Source organism: Entelurus aequoreus, linkage group LG08, assembly GCF_033978785.1.
Source record: "Entelurus aequoreus isolate RoL-2023_Sb linkage group LG08, RoL_Eaeq_v1.1, whole genome shotgun sequence".
Lineage (NCBI taxonomy): Eukaryota > Metazoa > Chordata > Actinopteri > Syngnathiformes > Syngnathidae > Entelurus > Entelurus aequoreus.
Window position 1 is genome coordinate 1,153,166 of NC_084738.1, and position 19,803 is coordinate 1,172,968.

General features: G+C 41.5%; 2 protein-coding genes across 2 annotated transcripts in view; one reads left to right on the top strand and one right to left on the bottom strand.

The window, feature by feature from the left end:
* Positions 1–10,730, bottom strand: part of LOC133655280 (regulator of G-protein signaling 3-like) — a 378,581-nt gene extending 367,851 nt beyond the window's left edge. The window contains 1 exon segment of the mRNA XM_062055278.1: positions 10,596–10,730. The gene's annotated coding sequence lies outside the window, so the exon portion shown is untranslated.
* On the top strand, positions 10,011–19,443 carry rabepk (Rab9 effector protein with kelch motifs). The gene is made up of 7 exons (XM_062055280.1): positions 10,011–10,550; positions 10,620–10,774; positions 13,527–13,682; positions 13,755–13,919; positions 14,001–14,150; positions 16,994–17,143; positions 17,352–19,443. Exons 1-7 carry the CDS (start codon positions 10,498–10,500, stop codon positions 17,972–17,974), a joined length of 1,452 nt encoding a protein of 483 aa, XP_061911264.1. The 5' UTR covers positions 10,011–10,497; the 3' UTR covers positions 17,975–19,443.
* Positions 19,444–19,803: the final 360 nt, after the last annotated feature.

Genomic DNA, 19,803 nt, shown 5'->3' on the forward strand with positions numbered 1-19,803 from the left:
TGTAGCTGAGATAGGCTCCAGCACCCCTCCCGGCCCCAAAGGGAATAAGCGGTAGAAAATGGATGGTATTTTTCAGTGCATGCTTTAATTTTTCAGTGGTAAAAAGTTTGGACACCCTTGTTCTAGAGGGTATGTACAGTAGGCGTATAAACACAACCACTAGGGGGGGCACATGATCAGAAAGCTGAACACATTGAAGTCAATTGAGATGCGCACTAATTATATTTTGAATAACACGCTGCATTTGGAGGGTTCTATTTTATTAGTGACTTATATAATCAAACTGTAGAAATAGGGCCTTTAATACGGCATATTTGTTTAGTAGTAGCAGTATGTTATTTGGTGTGCCACATAATCCCACGCTCACATAAATATGTAAAGTTTTCTTGATCCAAGCGTTTCTTCTTAGCTGTGCACAAAGTCATTTAAAGTCAGCCGCAGTCAGAACTTCCTACCCAAGCTGTCATCGGTGGGGACAAAAACACCAAATACAGCCGCACCCCTGTAAAAACCTATGCATATTAATCCGTGCCAACACTGGATAATGGATGAGGCTTTGGGTGCATCCTCCTCCGGTGTGGATAATACCCTCCATAAATGATTCAAAGTGTCACCACATAAGGAAGGGCAGCCTCATTAGCACACTAAAAGCCTGCTTGCTACATCACGTTGCTCTACTAGACACGCGCCTTCAATAACATAGCATGTGTACACTATTATATGACAGTACAATATTAACACAACACAGTGCACGCTTACAACTGCGGTATGTGTTTGTCAAGTCAGAGAGAGGGGACGAGAGACGGCTCCTCACCGTGAGTCCTCAGCAGGAAGGACAGCGGCGCCTTGGAGAACTTTCCAGAAGGTTTCCGCAAGTAAACTCTGAAGGAGGACATCGCGACAAACAAGCACCCTCGTTGGAAGGCCAACGAGACGCTCGAAGCAGCTAAGCAACACCACCACCACTAAGTAATGTGATGCTCTACGTGTGTGTGCGTCTGTGTGTGTGTGTGTGTCCAAAGCTAGAAAAATGCTTGGAGACCAGTGGTTCTCAAACTATTTCCACCAAGTACCACCTCAGAAAACACTTGTCTCTCCAAGTACCACCATAACGGCCAACATTAAAATACAGTAGCTTACTAGGCCTAAATATTCATTAAAAACAAAGCATAGGTTGTATTTAAAAAGTGTATTTATCATATTTGGCCACTGTAACATTACACACAGTTTGAACAATAAAACTGTGTGTGAATCCATCCTATCTTGCTGATTGTATTGTACCATATGTCCCGGCAAGAAATCTGCGTTCAAAGAACCCCGGATTATTAGTGATTCCCAGAGCCCAAAAAAAGTCTGCAGGCTATAGAGCGTTTTCTATTCGGGCTCCAGTACTCTGGAATGCCCTCCTGGTAACAGTTAGAGATGCTACCTCAGTAGAAGCATTTAAAGGCCTACTGAAATGATTTTTTTTTATTTAAACGGGGATAGCAGATCCATTCTATGTGTCATACTTGATCATTTCGCGATATTGCCATATTTTTGCTGAAAGGATTTAGTATAGAACAACGACGATAAAGTTCGCAACTTTTGGTCTCTGATAAAAAAAAGCCTTGCCCCTACCGGAAGTAGCGTGACGACACCGGGGGAAGGACTGCTCATATTTTCCTATTGTTTACACCAGCAGCGAGAGAGATTCGGACCGAGAAAGCGACGATTACCCCATTAATTTGAGCGAGGATGAAAGATTTGTGGATGAGGAACGTGAAAGTGAAGGACTAGCGTGCAGTGCAGAACGTATCTTTTTCCGCTCTGACCGTAACTTAGGTACAAGGGTTCATTGGATTCCACACTCTCTCCTTTTTCTATTGTGGATCACGGATTTGTATTTTAAACCACCTCGGATACTATATCCTCTTGAAAATGAGAGTCGAGAACGCGAAATGGACATTCACAGTGACTTTTATCTCCACGACAATACATCGATGAAGCTCTTTAGCTACTGAGCTAACGTGATAGCATCGAGCTTTACTGCATATAGAAACAAAACAAATAAGTCCCTGACTGGAAGGATAGACAGAAGATCAACAATACTACTAAACTCTGGACATGTAAATAAACGGTTAATGCTTTCCAGCTTGGCGAAGCTTAATAATGCTGTTGTTAACGACGCCATTGAAGCTAACTTAGCTCCGGAACCTCGACAGAGCTATGCTAAAAACATTAGCTCTGCACCTACGCCAGCTCTCCTCTGCTCATCACGACCCGTGCTCACCTGCGTTCTAGCAATCAACGGTACGACAAAGGACTTCACCCGATCACTGATGCAGTTGGCGGCCCGGAGACGGAGGAAGTCAAGGTGAGGTCGTTCGGCTAGCGCGTCTGCTATCCTCAAAGTGCTCCTGGTTGTGTTGCTGTAGTCCGCCGCTAATACACCGATCGCACCTGCAACTTTCTTCTTTGCAGTCTCCATTGTTCATTAAACAAATTGCAAAAGATTCACCAACACAGATGTCCAGAATACTGTGGAATTTTGAAATGAAAACAGAGCTTTTTGTATTGGATTCAATGGGCTCCGAATACTTCCGCTTCCACTGTTGACGTCACGCGCAAACGTCATCATATCGAAACGTTTTCAGCCGGAAGTTTGCCTGGAAATTTAAAATTGCACTTTATAAGTTAACCCGGCCGTCTAGGCATGTGTTGCAATGTTAAGATTTCATCATTGATATATAAACTATCAGACTGCGTGGTCGGTAGTAGTGGGTTTCAGTAGGCCTTTAAGTCCCATCTTGAAACTCATTTTTATACTCTAGTCTTTAAATAGACCCCCCTTTTAGACCAGTTGATCTGCCGTTTCTTTTCTGCTCTGCCCACCTCTCCTTCGTGGAGGGGGGTGGGCACAGATTCGGTGACCACAGATGAGCCGCTAGCTGTCCAAAGTCGGGACCCAGGGTGGACCACTCATCTGTGCATCAGTTGGGGAAGTCTCTGCGCTGCTGACCTGTCTCCGCTCAAGATGATCTCCTGCTGGCCCCACTATGGACTGGACTCCCACTATTATGTTAGATCCACTACGGACTGGACTCTCACAATATTATGCTAGATCCACTCGACGTCCATTGCACCGGTCGCCCAGGGGTTGGGGGGGTCCATCTCCAAGGTTTCTCATTGTTATCCCATTAGGTTGAGTTTTTTCTTGCCCTGATGTGGGATCTGAGCCGAGGATGTCGTTGTGGCCTCTGCAGCCCTTTGAGACACTCGTGATTTGGGGCTATATAAGTAAACATTGGTTGATTGAATATTTATTCAAGCGATTCTTTGGCGCGCGTACCACAGTTTAACAATCACTGTTCTAAAAAGGAACATCCCCAAAATACAGTATAAACTCCACATAAAGCCATTGTGATTAATACAAACACATTCACAACAGAACACAGTACTTTGTTTGATTTCCTATCCATAGATTAGCCGCAGCATTTTATAAGCCGCAGGGTTCAAAGCAGTCCGAAAAATGAGATTTGTACGTTTTCAGAATGTGCTTGTTCTATTTTTGGCCAAAGCAAAGCAAAGAAAACAACCCTGAGTAGTTTTGATTTTTAAGTTAGCATTCTGGCCCACTTGGGAATAGATTTTCCTCCATGCATCCCCTGAGCTAAAATGACTTAAACACCCCTGCTATAGACCATTCAGTGGCGGATGCTGGTCTCTAAAGGAGGGGAAGCTCAATTCCGGCCTACATCATAAAATGTGTTGGTTTATTCATACGTAAATTCTACCCTCCGTTCCTTTTTAAGAAAGTGATCTGTGAACCTGTCGTACCAAGAAGGCGTCTTTTCCAGGGATTTGACAAGTGCCCTCTCAATGGCCAGCAGAGCTAGGCTGCTTAAACGGCCTTGGCCCATGGCAGATGTAGCTCCAATCTTTGCCACTAATAAGAATAGTTTGTACACCTGTGTGCATTTGTGTGTATTATAAATGTAGCGTGCTACCTAGCTAGCTCGCTAGCTGGGACTGGCGCAAGGCTAGTGCGAAGTGGGTCCGCCTGTGAGTGCTTTGAGACGGTGGAGGGGCTCAGCAGCACCCGCTGCTCGGTCGGGACAGAAACTGCAGAGTGAAAGAAGTCAGTCTCCAAACACAAAAAAACCCACCAGAAATAGAAGCTCTATTTGTCGCTAGTGGTTTTTAACAAAGAAAATGTCGCTAAGAGGATCAGGAAAGTCTCCGGTTCAACTCAGAACAACAGAATGAATATTGAAAAATGCTCCTACAGAAGTTTACAACACAAGATCGCTGATTTGCTCATTTTGTTGTCAATCAAAAAGGGAATCCGCCTTAGACAGATCATCCAATCATCATGCAGAAGTTGAGCGTCCGGGCCGGCCGAGGCCAGCCCACTGCCCCGTAGACCCCCAGAGACGCTGAGCGTCCGATGTGCGGGACAAAGCCCAGCATTTATCCAATGACTCGTCTCGTTTGGCTTCCCCATTGAACTCTGTAGACGGCCAGCATCTACACCAGTGGTTCTTAACCTGGTTTTGATCGAACCCTAGGGGTTCGGTGAGTCGACCTCAGGGGTTCGGCGTAGCCTCCGACGCGGGGGTCAAAACACACCCGACTCATGTAAATAAAAACTTCTCCCTATCGGCGTATTATGGATACGGCAACATCAGAAGTCACACTGATTTGCAGGTGTGTAATTTGTTGTGAGTTCATGCACTGTGTTGGTTTTGTTCTTTGAACAGGGTGATGTTCATGCACGGTTCATTTTGCGCACCAGTAAAAAAAACATATAAGGGTTCGGTGAATGCGCATATGAAACTGGTGGGGTTCGGTACCTCTAACAAGGTTAAGAACCACTGATCTAGACTGTTTAAAGCGGGAATGAGGGAGAGGAAAGCCGCCTGGTTACCAGTGATAAGAAGCTGATTCTGAACAAAAGACCGCGTTGTAGCGCATACTTAGTCAACATGTACACACAGCACTATATATTTAATCACTTATTTTTTGACATTTTAGGAGAAGCTGAGCTTTCCTTGCAGTCTTAGAGCAATCGCCTCTGGTATAGTTACATCTTCGCAGCTGATACTGCAATTTGAATTATGTGCAAAAAGATGTTGAAGCACAGTGATCCTAAATACTTCACAGTTTGAACAGTTTTTAGTACAGTAGTGAATTCAGTTATTATTTTTAATCATGGTATCAAATATTTATCGAAATCCCGGAAATTCACAAGTATTGCATCGACAACTGATATTCTGGTATCGGGACAACCATAATATCTGACAAAAAACGGCTAAAGTCAAATTCATATTATATAAACTTGCATATAGCCCCTTTTGAATAATGATAGAGCAGGAAAAGTGTTGATTTTTCAATTACGTCCAAGAGGAGACGGCTGAGTCCGCTGGGGTCAAGGGTTAAAGGAGCCATATGTAATAATGTGGCCAGAAATGGTACTGCAATCACGGTCGAAATTCTGTAGTGCCCTCTCTCTCTCCCTTACTGAGGTTGCCAGATACGCAGCCAAATCCAGCTCGATCGACTGGGCTACTCCAAGGAACTTCAAACTTCCCCTGCCTCTTACTAAGAGTTGAGGTGCTGGGACCATAATAGCTGAATAGACAAGCGTTTTGTCAATAACAAATCTCTAACCAACACATTTTGCACAGAAATTAGGCTATTTTCAGGAAGAATTACGTCATGCCTGCGTACAATAACACAACAAATGGCAATCATACGGTTATTGGCAGTACTTTTAGAAAACAAAGACTAAAACCAACTACAACCAACGCTAGCAATGGTTATACTGGTGAAAGTAAGTAGAGCATGCTTAGCAGCCTAATGTACGCCCAAAACTAAAGAGGAGACATTTTACCAAAGTATGCCGATAGGCTACACGAATGAGGAATTATTTTATCACATGATTTGTCTGTCTCCGTAAGTTTCACATTGCCATGATGACAGCCACGTCAATGTTAGAACCCATTTCCTCAGCGTATCAGGATATTGAGAACGAAATAGGCACTGACACTCCCCATATCCACATAGGTTTTATTTGTCGAAAATATATTTTGCCCTGTCAGTTGGAATGAGTTCAATCCCGGGCTCGGGATCTTTCTGTGTGGAGTTTGCATGTTCTTCCCGTGACTGCGTGGGTTCCCTCCAAGTACTCCAGCTTCCTCCCACCTCCAGAGACATGCACCTGGGGATAGGTTGATTGGCAACACTAAATTGGCCCTAGTGTGTGAATGTTGTCTGTCTATCTGTGTTGGCCCTGTGATGAGGTGGCGACTTGTCCAGGGTGTACCCCGCCTTACGGCCGAATGCAGCTGAGATAGGCTCCAGCACCCCCCGCAACTCCGAACGGGACAAGCGTTCATCCAGAAAATGGATGGATGGATGGAGTTCAAATACCCATCGATAGGGCTGGGTATCGGTACTCGATACCTTTCAGGTATCAACCGAAACAACCCGATACCAAGTAGTATCGAAACTGCGTCTGTCAAACGATACCTGCAATCGGTTCTTTTTGTACCCAGATCAATGAAAAATTACTGTTTCTATGGTTTTGCTCCCAGCCAATCACTGCAAGCGTTCTTCGATTCAATGCGACATGTGATTGGTCCACCACCGCAACAACAATAGTTTGTATGGCGATAAAGCGGGTTCAAGCAGTGCATAAATGGCTGGTCATCATTCCGAGATGTCGGCAGCAAAACGGTCAAAGGTGTGGTTGTACTACACGCCTGTGGCGCCGGGTACAAATAAATGCATACAATGCGGCAAGATTATTTCGGGGGAAACGGGAAAACTTAAGGGTGGAGAACTGTACTGTGTTTAAAAAGCCGGCTTCTACATCACCAGCATCGTCGTCGTCATCTGAACAGGACACTGCTCAACCGTCGATAACATCAGGTAATATATACACTACCGTTCAAAAGTTTGGGGTCACCCAAACAATTTTGTAGAATAGCCTTCATTTCTAAGAACAAGAATAGACTGTCGAGTTTCAGATGAAAGTTCTCTTTTCCTGGCCATTTTGAGCGTTTAATTGACCCCACAAATGTGATGCTCCAGAAACTCAATCTGCTCAAAGGAAGGTCAATTTTGTAGCTTCTGTAACGAGCTAAACTGTTTTCAGATGTGTGAACATGATTGCACAAGGGTTTTCTAATCATCAATTAGCCTTCTGAGCCAATGAGCAAACACATTGTACCATTAGAACACTGGAGTGATAGTTTCTGGAAATGGGCCTCTGTACACCTATGTAGATATTGCACCAAAAACCAGACATTTGCAGCTAGAATAGTCATTTACCACATTAGCAATGTATAGAGTGTATTTCTTTAAAGTTAAGACTAGTTTAAAGTTATCTTCATTGAAAAGTACAGTGCTTTTCCTTCAAAAATAAGGACATTTAAATGTGACCCCAAACTTTTGAACGGTGGTGTACATGGTTACTATGTTAACAGTACTCATCCTTTGTGTGTTAAAACATGTATTGTCAAGTAAATCGTTTTGGGCATGTCGTAGGCATGTGAGCTAACGCTAGCTTAGCTTGCTCGCTAATTACAAAGCCGAAATAATACTTTGTAGTACATGTTTGTACAGTTATTTAATAAATATTTGAGCACTTTCAAAATGTAGTCGTGTAAAAATCTTGAATGAGGAGGAGTGGTGACAATTACGCAACCCATTGCATTCTTTTCACATGACTAATATCATATGAAGTACCGTATTTTTCGGACTATAAGTCACAGTTTTTTTCATAGTTTGGCCGGGGGTGCGACTTATACTCAGGAGCGACTTATGTGTGAAATTATTAACACATTACCGTAAAATATCAAATAATATTATTTAGCTCATTCACGTAAGAGACTAGACGTATAAGATTTCATGGGATTTAGCGATTAGGAGTGACAGATTGTTTGGTAAACGTATAGCATGTTCTATATGTTATAGTTATTTGAATGACTCTTACCATAATATGTTACGTTAACATACCAGGCACGTTCTCAGTTGGTTATTTATGCGTCATATAACGTACACTTATTCAGCCTGTTGTTCACTATTCTTTATTTATTTTAAATTGCCTTTCAAATGTCTATTCTTGGTGTTGGGTTTTATCAAATAAATTTCCCCAAAAATGCGACTTATACTCCAGTGCGACTTATATATGTTTTTTTCCTTCTTTATTATGCCTTTTCGGCCGGAGCGACTTATACTCCGAAAAATACAGTACTCAGTTGGTATCGGTATCGTTCTAAGGGTACTGGTATCGAAATGTTTTCAACGATACCCAGCCCTACACATCGACATACAGGCTAATGGGCATATATTTCCCCCGTTAGCCTATATGTCGATGTGTCATTGACCCGGTTAGCATGCTAAGCATTACACTAAGAGCTGAGCACCATCACACTAAGCATTTGTTGCACGAACATACTAGCTTTGTTAGACAAGATCATAGACTGTATTGGACAATATAGTTTACATACGAAATGTCCATTTCCATTTATTACAAGTAATGGGCAAACGTAAATGCCTGCCTTACCAATCAAGGAGGAAATTATTGCATATGGCACCTTTAAATATTCAAATAATTTCAAGGGAACATCATCCCTATTGAACCCTTCAGGAATCATGGGGCAGTGCAAGAACCATGTTAATCTGAATAATGTCTAAAACTGGCAGATAAAAGGAATAAATAAAAAGCCATAAAAAACAGAAAAACATGTTTTTATATAGCCAGGTTGAATCATCAGTGTATGTAGAGAAGCTAAAGCGGTGATTAGGTTTGCGCGGTTGTAATCCAGATTAGTCCGCAGCACGGTTTAACACACCTCCAGGTTAAATGTGACTCAACAGACAAAGCGGCGGCCTATTATTTAGACATGTTGCCCGGCGGCCGTGTACAAGTAACCCTCAGATGAACCTGCTGTATTTATTAAAGAATATAATCCTGGTGGGACCACCATACACAATTCCCCCTCTTAAAACAAAACATAACCTGTGCTCTAGAGATGCTATTTTTGCTGACACAAAATCCTATCTGCAGTTATCTCTTTTTCCGTGCATCTAGTCCCCTTCCTCTGGATCACTAAAATATAAACATTTTCCTTTTTCCTCAACAGAAATCCCCCACAGTCATTAGGTCCTTATCTGTTGGAGTGAAGGAGAAATATCCTGCACAAGGAAAGAGGACGGCTAGAATGTGATATTATGGAATTTAGAAAATACACATATTGAAATGTAATTGCTTTAATTGCACCATATAATGATGCACGATCTTAAATTGTTATGTATAATTAAATTACACAATGCTTAAAGTAATTCTAAAGGGTACACTAGAGTTTCCTCTATTACGTTACTGTTTACTGCAAGGACAGTTGCACCACCTGCCGGATAAATAAAGAACTACAACCCATCTAAACCGTGCGAGTGTAAAAAAAATTTAAAAAAAGAACACTAATGCATTTTAGCTAATTTGGTTTTGAAAATACAGTTTGGAGATTTTATAATTGTCAATTATGATTAAAAACATGCAAAAAAAACAAAAAAAAAACAACATGTGTCCGCCACTCCACACTACGTCAAAAAGTTGTGGTGGGGGCGTGGTCTAGTGCGTGGCCCCCTTCACGTACGTACTGTGTTAAAAGGCGTCATATACATGAAGGAACTCTGCAAATGATATGTTATTCGAGGTTGCATAGAATTCAGCTTGACACCATCTTTAGCACTGACTATTGGCAAACAGATCATCAAATATCAAACATGAATTAGCTAAAAGGTAAAAAAACAACGTATTTTCCACTAACAGAGCGTGAGATACTTTTGAAATATCAATGCATTTTTCACTTTCCTTCGATGCTTGGTGCAGCAATCTATAACGCTGAGTTGCATTTTAGGTTGGCTTTGTTTTCTGCTGTTGGATTTTTAGAGGAACAGTTGAAAGTCCGATTTTCCGCTGGGACCTGAATGCACCGGGAGGGATGGGGTCATAGGGTTCCGTAGGCGGAAGTAAAGTCACAAAGAGGAAGTGTCAGAGATGTTCCGCCATAAAGATGTCGTAACCAAATATTGACTGAAAACCTATTAGCAGCGAGTTATAAACGCGTCTCGCTACCCAAATATTTCCTCAATAGTACAAAAAAAAATTTAAATGACATTTAATGTGTTGTTGTCGATATTTCACCCATAACACGCAGAAATAATGATAGTGACGTCACAAAAAGCAGCTATACGATTGGTCCAGAGAGTCGACATTGAATTTGGGTTGAAGTATGATATCTCTCTTTTAAAAGTAAGCGGGAGTTAGCGCTTAGCAACCGGGTCCGGAAGCTAACAGTGTAACCGTTTCAACTATACATAAAAACGCTATACTTTTCAACAGTCAACACTAATTTGCTTTGGGAATAAAGATGACATTATAATACAACACAGTAAGTCAGGCTTAATCTTAATAAACTTTTTGGTGTCGCCAAGTTCCTCCCTGCAATGGAGCTTCTCCCAGCACTTGACGCCCAAAAGAGGCCAAAGGAAGGAATATGGTGAGTAAACATGTGTCACAATAGCCACTTAATATAATAACCGACCTTATTTTTCCGTATTCTTCTCAGGTATTCCCTAATACCTGGCGGAGGTTCCCCGGGGGTTAGCGTGGGACACACCTGCACCTTCTGTCCCTGCGAGGATGGAAGTAATGGAAAGGTCCTCATTGTTGGGGGAGCCAATCCTTGTGGAAGCTTCTCGCGAACACACGCCATAAATATGGGTATGGTTTTTAGCTACGTGCTCCTGTAATGTTTTGGGCTGGCACAAAACCCGAGTTGGAAGTTTTGTTTTCATGATTCCAACAGTTTTGTACAAATCTCAAAACCGGTGAAGTTGGTGCAACATGTTTTTTTTTAAAAAGCTGGCACGAGTGGCAAAAAAGACTGAGAAAGTTGAGGAATGCTCATCAAACACTTATTTGGAACATCCCACAGGCATACTTGCCAACCCTCCCGATTTTCCCGGAAGACTCCCGAATTTCAGTACCCCTCCCGAAAATCTCCCGGGGCAACCATTCTCCCGACTTTCTCCCGATTTTCACCCGGACAACAATATTGGGGGCGTGCCTTAAAGGCACTGCCTTCAGCGTCCTCTACAATCTGTCGTCACGTCCGCTTTCCCTCCATACCATAAGCGTGCTGGCCCACTCACATAATATATGCGTTGTTACACACACACAAGTGAATGCAAGGCATACTTGATCAACAGCCATACAGGTCACACTGAGGGTGGCTGTATAAACAACTTTAACACTGGTACAAATATGCGCCACACTGTGAACCCACACCAAACAAGAATGACAAACACATTTCGGGAGAACATCCGCACCGTAACACAACATAAACACAGCAGAACAAATAACCAGAATCTCTTGCAGCACTAACTCTTCCGGGACGCTACCATATACACCCCCCCCCACCCCCCCCCACCCCCACCCCCACCCCCCACCCCCCACCCCCGCTACCACCAAACCCTGCCCACCTCAAACCCCCCCCCACCTCATTTAATTCAATGAATATGATCCACTTGTTCTTCTCAGCACTGTCCTTCAAACTCACTTTCTTCCTTCCCATGGTTGGAAAAAACAAAGTTATGTCGATCTCTACCTATAAGGTAATGTTAGCGAGTGAGGCCAGATGTTTTGGGCGAATTTTACGAGGTTTCCTGTGACATTTGCCCCGCCAACTAATGGCGGTGTTGATTGCAACTCAACTTAAAGAATTGCAATTAGTACCTCAAAATACTCTTGAGTTGATTTGCCATCATTGAAGATGTTTTCCCAAAATGGCTGCCTTTTTACTGACAAGCATTTTATGGGCACAAAATAAGTAAATTATTAACATATATTATTTTGAAAAGTACAAACTGAGCATTTAATCAATAGTTTGAAGTGGTTTTAATAACATACTGTAACTTCTAAGGTGCATGAAACCACTGTTTTAATGCAGGTGGCAGAACGGCACGTGCTTAATGAAGAAGAAAAAAATATATGTATTTGGAGTATTATTCATAATATAAATTGAGAAGTGTGGCATGAACTTTACAAAATTGCCAAACCAAAAAAGTACAGTTTTCGCATTTTTTTTAATGTCCAAAGTTAACTGTAAAAATGTACTGCTTTAAATTATAAATAACAAAATTATTAATATTGCTGTCATTAATACCATAAAAAAGATTATGTTGTCCATCAAATGTATATTTTCTGTTAAAAAAAAAACTGTTATGACTATTTAATGTGAACTTTGTAGGTCTCAGGAGTAGGGCTGGGCGATATCGCCTTTTATTAATATCTCAATATTTTTGGGCCATGTCACGATACACGATATATATCTCGATATTTTGCCTTAGCCTTGAATGAACACTTGATGCATATAATCACACCAGTATGATGATTCTATGTGTCTACATTAAAACATTCTTGTTCATACTGCATTAATATATGCTCATTTTAAATTTTCATGGAGAGAGTGAAATCACAACTAAGTCAATTTAGCAAAACTGTATTTATTAAACAGTTATTAAGCAGTGGCACAAACATTCATGTCATTTCAAAACAGAAAGTGCAAGATTGTCAGAGACATTTTAAAACAAGCTATGAGTGCACTTTTGTGTATGATGTCACTAAGATGACATATCAAAACAACACTAAATTAAAGTGCACTTTTTGTACAGAACGCCACTACAATAATTAAAAACAAATAAAGTGCACTTTTGTGCATGATGTCACACAAGATATTTCAATAACTGTAAAATAAAAATGAGCTGCATAATAGGAAATCAAATAGTGTATGTCCTTCGCTATGTGGTAGGTTCCTGCGGACGTTATCTCCTTCTGATGTTGACTAATTTTTTCATACGGTGTTGATCTGGAAATTGTTGCTTCGGCATTTTGTGGGTGTGGCACCGAACGGAGATGTTGACATGCAGAGTTTCAAGCACTCTTCGTTCTCTAGCGGGTGACTTTTCAAATGATGCTACAAATTAGCAGCGCCGCTACTTTTTGTAACAACGCTTTTGCTGCATAATTGTTCAACATATTCCCGCTTGAAGCCAAACCACCGCCAGACGATGCACCCCGTGCTGTTTTTCTTGGGAATTAATTATTCCTCCATTTGTTACCAGATTCGCAACTTCCCTCTCTCGTATTACCACTCGCAACGCACCGTTAGCACCACAGCTCATGTTACCCATGTAGCTACCTCTCTGCTCCACAAGGGCGTATGACGTTGCACGCGCGACAGTATGTGACGTATGTAAGAAGGTCCGTGGGGAACGAATGTAGTGTAATGCCCGCAGCTAAAAGCAACTGTGTGAGAACGTATACTCGAATATCACGATATAGTCATTTTCTATATCGCACAGAGACAAACCCGCGATATATCGAGTTTATCGATATATCGCCCAGCCCTACTCAGGAGGTTATTATCTGTTTTAATATATTTACAATGATATCTTTCCTAACCTCTTTCCAGATTATCTCGAGTGGGACATTTTGGAGTGGAAGGGTCTGGCGCCTCGATATGAACATTGCGCTTTTGTGCCACAGAGCCACCCACAGAGCTTGTGGGTGTTTGGGGGAGCCGAACAGACTGGCAATCGCAACTGCATGCAGAAAATACAAGTAGCAGGTAATGCAACGGAGTATAAAAACTTCAATCTGAATGCTGTTGTGACCTCGTCGGTCCTTTATGGGTTCGCAGAGAGCAAAGCCCACTGGGAAGACATTGCAACGAAAGGCGAACCGCCCAGTCCAAGAACGTACCACACCAATTCCGCCTGCTTGGGTAATGCGTTATATGTGTTTGCCGGTGGGGAAGCAGGAGCGTCGCCCGTCTCGGACAACAAACTCCACGTCTTCGATACCGGTTAGTGTTGGCGCACACTAACCCAGCACACTTACCCCCATTAGAGTTTTTTGTATGTGTTGATTCATGCTGTCTTCCCAGTGTCTTCCACTTGGACTCAACCAGAGACGTACGGCGCACAGCCGGCAGCCAGGCATGGACACGTTACCGTTGCGGCTGGCTCCAAAATCTACATACACGGAGGCATGGCGGGGGACGAGTTGTACGATGATATGTACTCTCTTGATACAGGTAGGGCTCAATTCTCTCTCTATAAACAAATACACTATTTTGTTTTACCAATATTGTCACACTGGAGTAAAAAAAACTACAAAATAATTTTTCAGAATATTATGTGTACGCCAAACCAACAGCTGCTACTAAAATCCATATGTTGAGGTCATTTTACCCTATCTTAAGCCTAAAGAAAGTTAGCCGCGGAAAAGGTGACACACTGTACTTATGCTTCTGAATCTCACACCCAAAAAAATTGTAATAGACAGTATAAATTAGGGATGTACCAATCGTTCGACCACCCATTCGTTTCAGCCAAAATCCGTGAAAATGTATGAGATCGCAGTTGCCGATGAATGCCTTTTAATGCCGATCACAAACACCGGATTCCTCTGGGTGACTATTTTTAGTCCCGTGGTTGACAAGTGCCTAGCAGCTAATTATGTGTCTCCATACAACATGGAGCTGCTCCCCTAACGCTTAAACTACCGTATTTCCTTGAATTGGCGCCGGGAATATGGTATTCGCATGCCTAGAATTACAGCCGGGTCAAACTCGTTTCGCAAAATAATTAGCGCATGCTTGGCACTTCCGCCGGGTCAAACAAGAGTCATTAAATGACTCCCGCCTCCTGGTGGTAGAGGGCGCTAGTGATCCTTCTTGCGACTGCTGGTACTGCAGAAGACCTGTGCTGCAGAAGAAGACAACACCAGCAAGAGTGCGCAGCCATTGTTTTACCATGGACGATTACATATCTAAAATAAAACAGTTTTCTAAACTGGACTTTCAATCGAAGCAGGAGGTAATACCTAAAAGGAAGATCTCCATCGAGACAGAGAGACTTTTAAAACTGAAGGAAGACTTCTATATCGATGCTTTTCTTCAAAGGGAGCTGGCATGGACTCATTTATACCTAAAGGTAAGACCATAATAACGTTTTTTTAATTAAATGTGCTTTTCATGATAAGGTAAGCTCCGGAGTGAGAAGAGGTTTTAAAATAATTACCGCATGCATGGCAATCTCGCCTGCTTTTGGTAAACGCAGGGGTGAGAAGAGGTTTTAAATTAATTAGCGCCCCTGCGGCTATTCAAGGAAATACGGTAATAATAATCACCTCCATTATGAAAAATTTACTTTTTTTCGTAGTATTTTCACTGGAGGACGAGACTAAACAAGTTCCCCACCACGAGCTAGCCAGGAGAAGACGTTCTAAATAGCTTAGCTAACCGCCCTGTTAGTTTTAAATAACACCAAGAAATAGGTAAATCAGTAGTAGGTAGTACCGTATTTTTCGGAGTATAAGTCGCTCCGGAGTATAAGTCGCACCGGCCGAAAATGCATAACAAAGAAGGAAAAAACATATATAAGTCGCACTGGAGTATAAGTCGCATGGTAATTTTTGTTTAGTTAATGTGTACTATTGACTTTGTAATGCAAAAACAATTGTACTGTATGTCATAAAAGATAATAAAGAACTTTAATTTAAATATTGTGTTGATATTGTAAAACTGTCTGTAGCGTTCAACATGAATAAATTAATACAATCAATACATTTGTACGTTTCCTGAGGGAACTCTTCTGAAGGAATCAATAAAGTACTGTCTATCTATCTATCTACATGTGATTGGCATAGGTATCGGCTTATTTCACTCATGCATGATCAGAATCGGCAGCATAAAACCTTGGACAACCCTAGTATAAATATAAAAATGTGGCAAAATGATGTCATATTATGGCTGGAAAATTACTTTTCACGCATACAATCATGGTTAATCCTGAATTATTATTTGCAATTGTTTGGCTCAGAAACTGTTTTTTGGTTAATTACGCAAACATCCTTTTAAAATTTAGCTGCACATGTTGCTTGGGTTGCCCTAACTGTAAAGCCAGATTAGTTTATGGTAAACCTGAAGAAAATCATCCCCTGAAACATTGGTAAAACAAGAAATATATAATTCTGGCAAGTCTGAATATCAAAATATATCACACATCTTTATTGTAGTGTAAAAAACATGAAACAAGTATAATAAGCACTTAAAACCTATATGTTTTACTGTAGTGCCACGTATCACATTGGTGGCCAAAATCAAAACACCAGTGTAGCCTATCATTAGGTAGAAGAAAGTCAAAACTACTATGTCTAATTATACATAGAAAATAACAAATATTTATTGTAACAATGTAAACAAAATAAACAAAAATGTAGAAACGCACAGTTGTCCTCAAGGCCTGTAGCAGGCCGTAATACAGTGGCCTCGAACTTGCAGCGCATATTTTGTGGGCCTATACATAACTTCATAGATAAGTGTAATTGCCGTCCGCACACTCTGGGCAGCTAATAGTTAATTACAGTGTTAAATCCCTCAAGAAAGAACACCAACTACAATAACGGTGCAAACACGGAAATTGCAACACAAAGAGCAAGCAGAAGTGTTTCTGATCATCTCCTGGGGAACTCAACAGTGTCAAAATATTTCATTTTTACATTAAATTTGACATTTATGACTTCAGGCCTACCAGAGGTCAGGTCAGTTTTGCTGCTGGTAGTAACTAACAAACCGTTAAAACGTGATTCTGAAGTGAATACTTTGCCCCCATGTAAACTGAGTTTAAGACCCATGCCGTAATGTCTTTTGAAGTGACGTAGAACGCAAAACTGCAATGGTTCGCTGCAGCAAATTGACCCACGGATACAATTCTCCCTTTTCAAATCAAGACTCAAGACTGAAAGCACACGTATTTCAGACTGCTAATCCACTTTAATTTGAGCTATCTTAAGGATTGTATTGGTTCCTCTTCCTTGAGTGCCTAAAAAGGGGACTTCCACAGTAAAAAATATATGATTGTGTTATTTCAAAAGGTAACATGACATGGGAGATGGTGCAGCCTAAAGGAGACATCCCACCGGCTGTAGCAGCCCACTCAGCCATGGCACTGGGTAACAAAATTCACATCTTTGGTGGAATGACAGCAGTTGGAGCCAGCAATGCTATGTACAGATTCAACACAGGTACTCACTCGTCATATTTTAGTTAAAAAAACAAAAACGTATCAAAACATGGCAGAGCCATGTTTTGATACGTTTGATACGATATTGATTTTTCTTACAGAACAAAACTCATGGACTCTGATGACGTTTGATACGATATTGATTTTTCTTACAGAACAAAACTCATGGACTCTGATGACGTTTGATACGATATTGATTTTTCTTACAGAACAAAACTCATGGACTCTGATGAAGTTTGAGGGATATTTGCCATCTGCCCGCCTAGACCACTGCATGTGTTTACTGCCATGGAAGGTGGATACTGGTGGCAGTGGGGAGCAAACAGCATATGCTCCAGCAATAGCTCCATTCTCAGCTCTTACCCCAGCTAAACTTCCAGCTCAAGTAAAACTTCCAGCCTCAGAAACCGCCTCAATTCCTCCGTTTCCATCAAACACTTCAGAAACCGCTCCAGTTCCAACACAACTTCCAGCCTCAGAAACAGCTATAGCTCCAACCGCAGAAACAACCCCAACCCCGGAAAAAGCTCCAGCCTCAGATCCACCCCAAGAAAAAGCTTCAATTCCAAACCCAGCAGAAGGTCCGCTTCAAAGCCCAGCCTCGACTCAACCCTCGCCAATGCCTCCGTTTCCGTCAAACGCTTCAGCGGGGACAGTAAATTCAGAAACCGCTCTGACTCCTGCAAACGCTCCAGCCTCATCTCAAACCTCACAGTTTGTTGCTGTTCCGTCAGCAACTCCAGCGGGGATAGTAAATTTGGCTTTTGTATTCGGTGGAATGGACACACAGGGCATCATACACAATGACTGTGTTGTAACCGTTGTTACATGATGGACTAAGACATTTACAGAACAACTGCACTTTTTGGGGAATTTTGTCCATCATTCTCAATCTGTATGTAAGACAAGAACACATGTTTTTTTTTTTCATGCGTTCTAACTCGTAAATAAACGCTAGCAAGAGTCAGCTAACGATGGCGCCAATGGGATTTGTTCTATTCTGCTATAAAGCGCTCCAAAAACATAATTAATCGTTTTATATACACTACCGTTCAAAAGTTTGGGGTCACCCAAACAATTTTGTGGAATAGCCTTCATTTCTAAGAACAAGAATAGACTGTCGAGTTTCAGATGAAAGTTCTCTTTTTCTGGCCATTTTGAGCGTTTAATTGACCCCACAAATGTGATGCTCCAGAAACTCAATCTGCTCAAAGGAAGGTCAGTTTTGTAGCTTCTGTAACGAGCTCTACTGTTTTCAGATGTGTGAACATGATTGAACAAGGGTTTTCTAATCATCAATTAGCCTTCTGAGCCAATGAGCAAACACATTGTACCATTAGAACACTGGAGTGATAGTTGCTGGAAATGGGCCTCTATACATCTATGTAGATATTGCACCAAAAAACAGACATTTGCAGCTAGAATAGTCATTTACCACATTAGCAATGTATAGAGTGTATTTCTTTAAAGTTAAGACTAGTTTAAAGTTATCTTCATTGAAAAGTACAGTGCTTTTCCTTCAAAAATAAGGACATTTCAATGTGACCCCAAACTTTTGAACGGTAGTGTACGTGCTGTATGTATGTAATGTAACAGCACATTCATAACATGTAATATTTGCATATACACACTAAGTACATATGTAATGTAACAGCACATTCATAATAACTAGAGATGTCCGATATTATCGGCCGATAAATGCTTTAAAATGTAATATCGGAAATTATCGGTATCGGTTTCAAAAAGTAAAATGTATGACTTTTTAAAACGCCGCTGTACGGAGTGGTACACGGACGTAAGGAGAAGTACAGAGCGCCAATAAACCTTAAAGGCACTGCCTTTGCGTGCCGGCCCAGTCACATAATACATACTTGCCAACCCTCCCGGATTTTCCGGGAGACTCCCGGAATTCAGCGCCTCTCCCGAAAACCTCCCGGAAGAAATTTTCTCCCGAAAATCTCCTGGAATTCAGCCGGAGCTGGAGGCCACGCCCCCTCCAGCGGACCTGAGTGGGGACAGCGGCGACAGTCTGTTTTCACGTCCGCTTTCCCGCGATATAAACAGCGTGCCTGCCCAATCACATTATAACTCTAGAATGATCGAGGGCGAGTTCTTGGTTTCTTATGCGGGTTTATTGTTAGGCAGTTTCATTAACGTCCTCCCAGCGCGGTAACAACACACAACAACAGCAGTCACGTTTTCGTCTACCGTAAAGCAGTTCGTCTGCCGTAAACAGCAATGTTGTGACACTCTTAAACAGGACAATACTGCCATCTACTGGATAGCCTCCGGGACACAGAAATTCAAGTATTTATTTTATTTATATGTATAATAAAATAAATAAATAAATATATATATATATATAGCTAGAATTCACTGAAAGTCAAGTATTTCATACATATATATATATATATAAAATATATATGAAATAATCGAGTTGGTGAATTCTAGCTGTAAATATACTCCTCCCCTCTTAAACACGCCCCAAACCACGCCCCACAACCACAGGCATCATTAAAAGATTGTCTTCGTTAGCACTTTTAATTGGCGCACTTGGTTAATATTCAGGTCATAAGATGTAAGAAGTATTATTGGCGGTTTTTGAATTATTTTTAGAGGGCTTTCAGGAATTTGAGCACTCTTGAGGAAAAAAGGAAAACT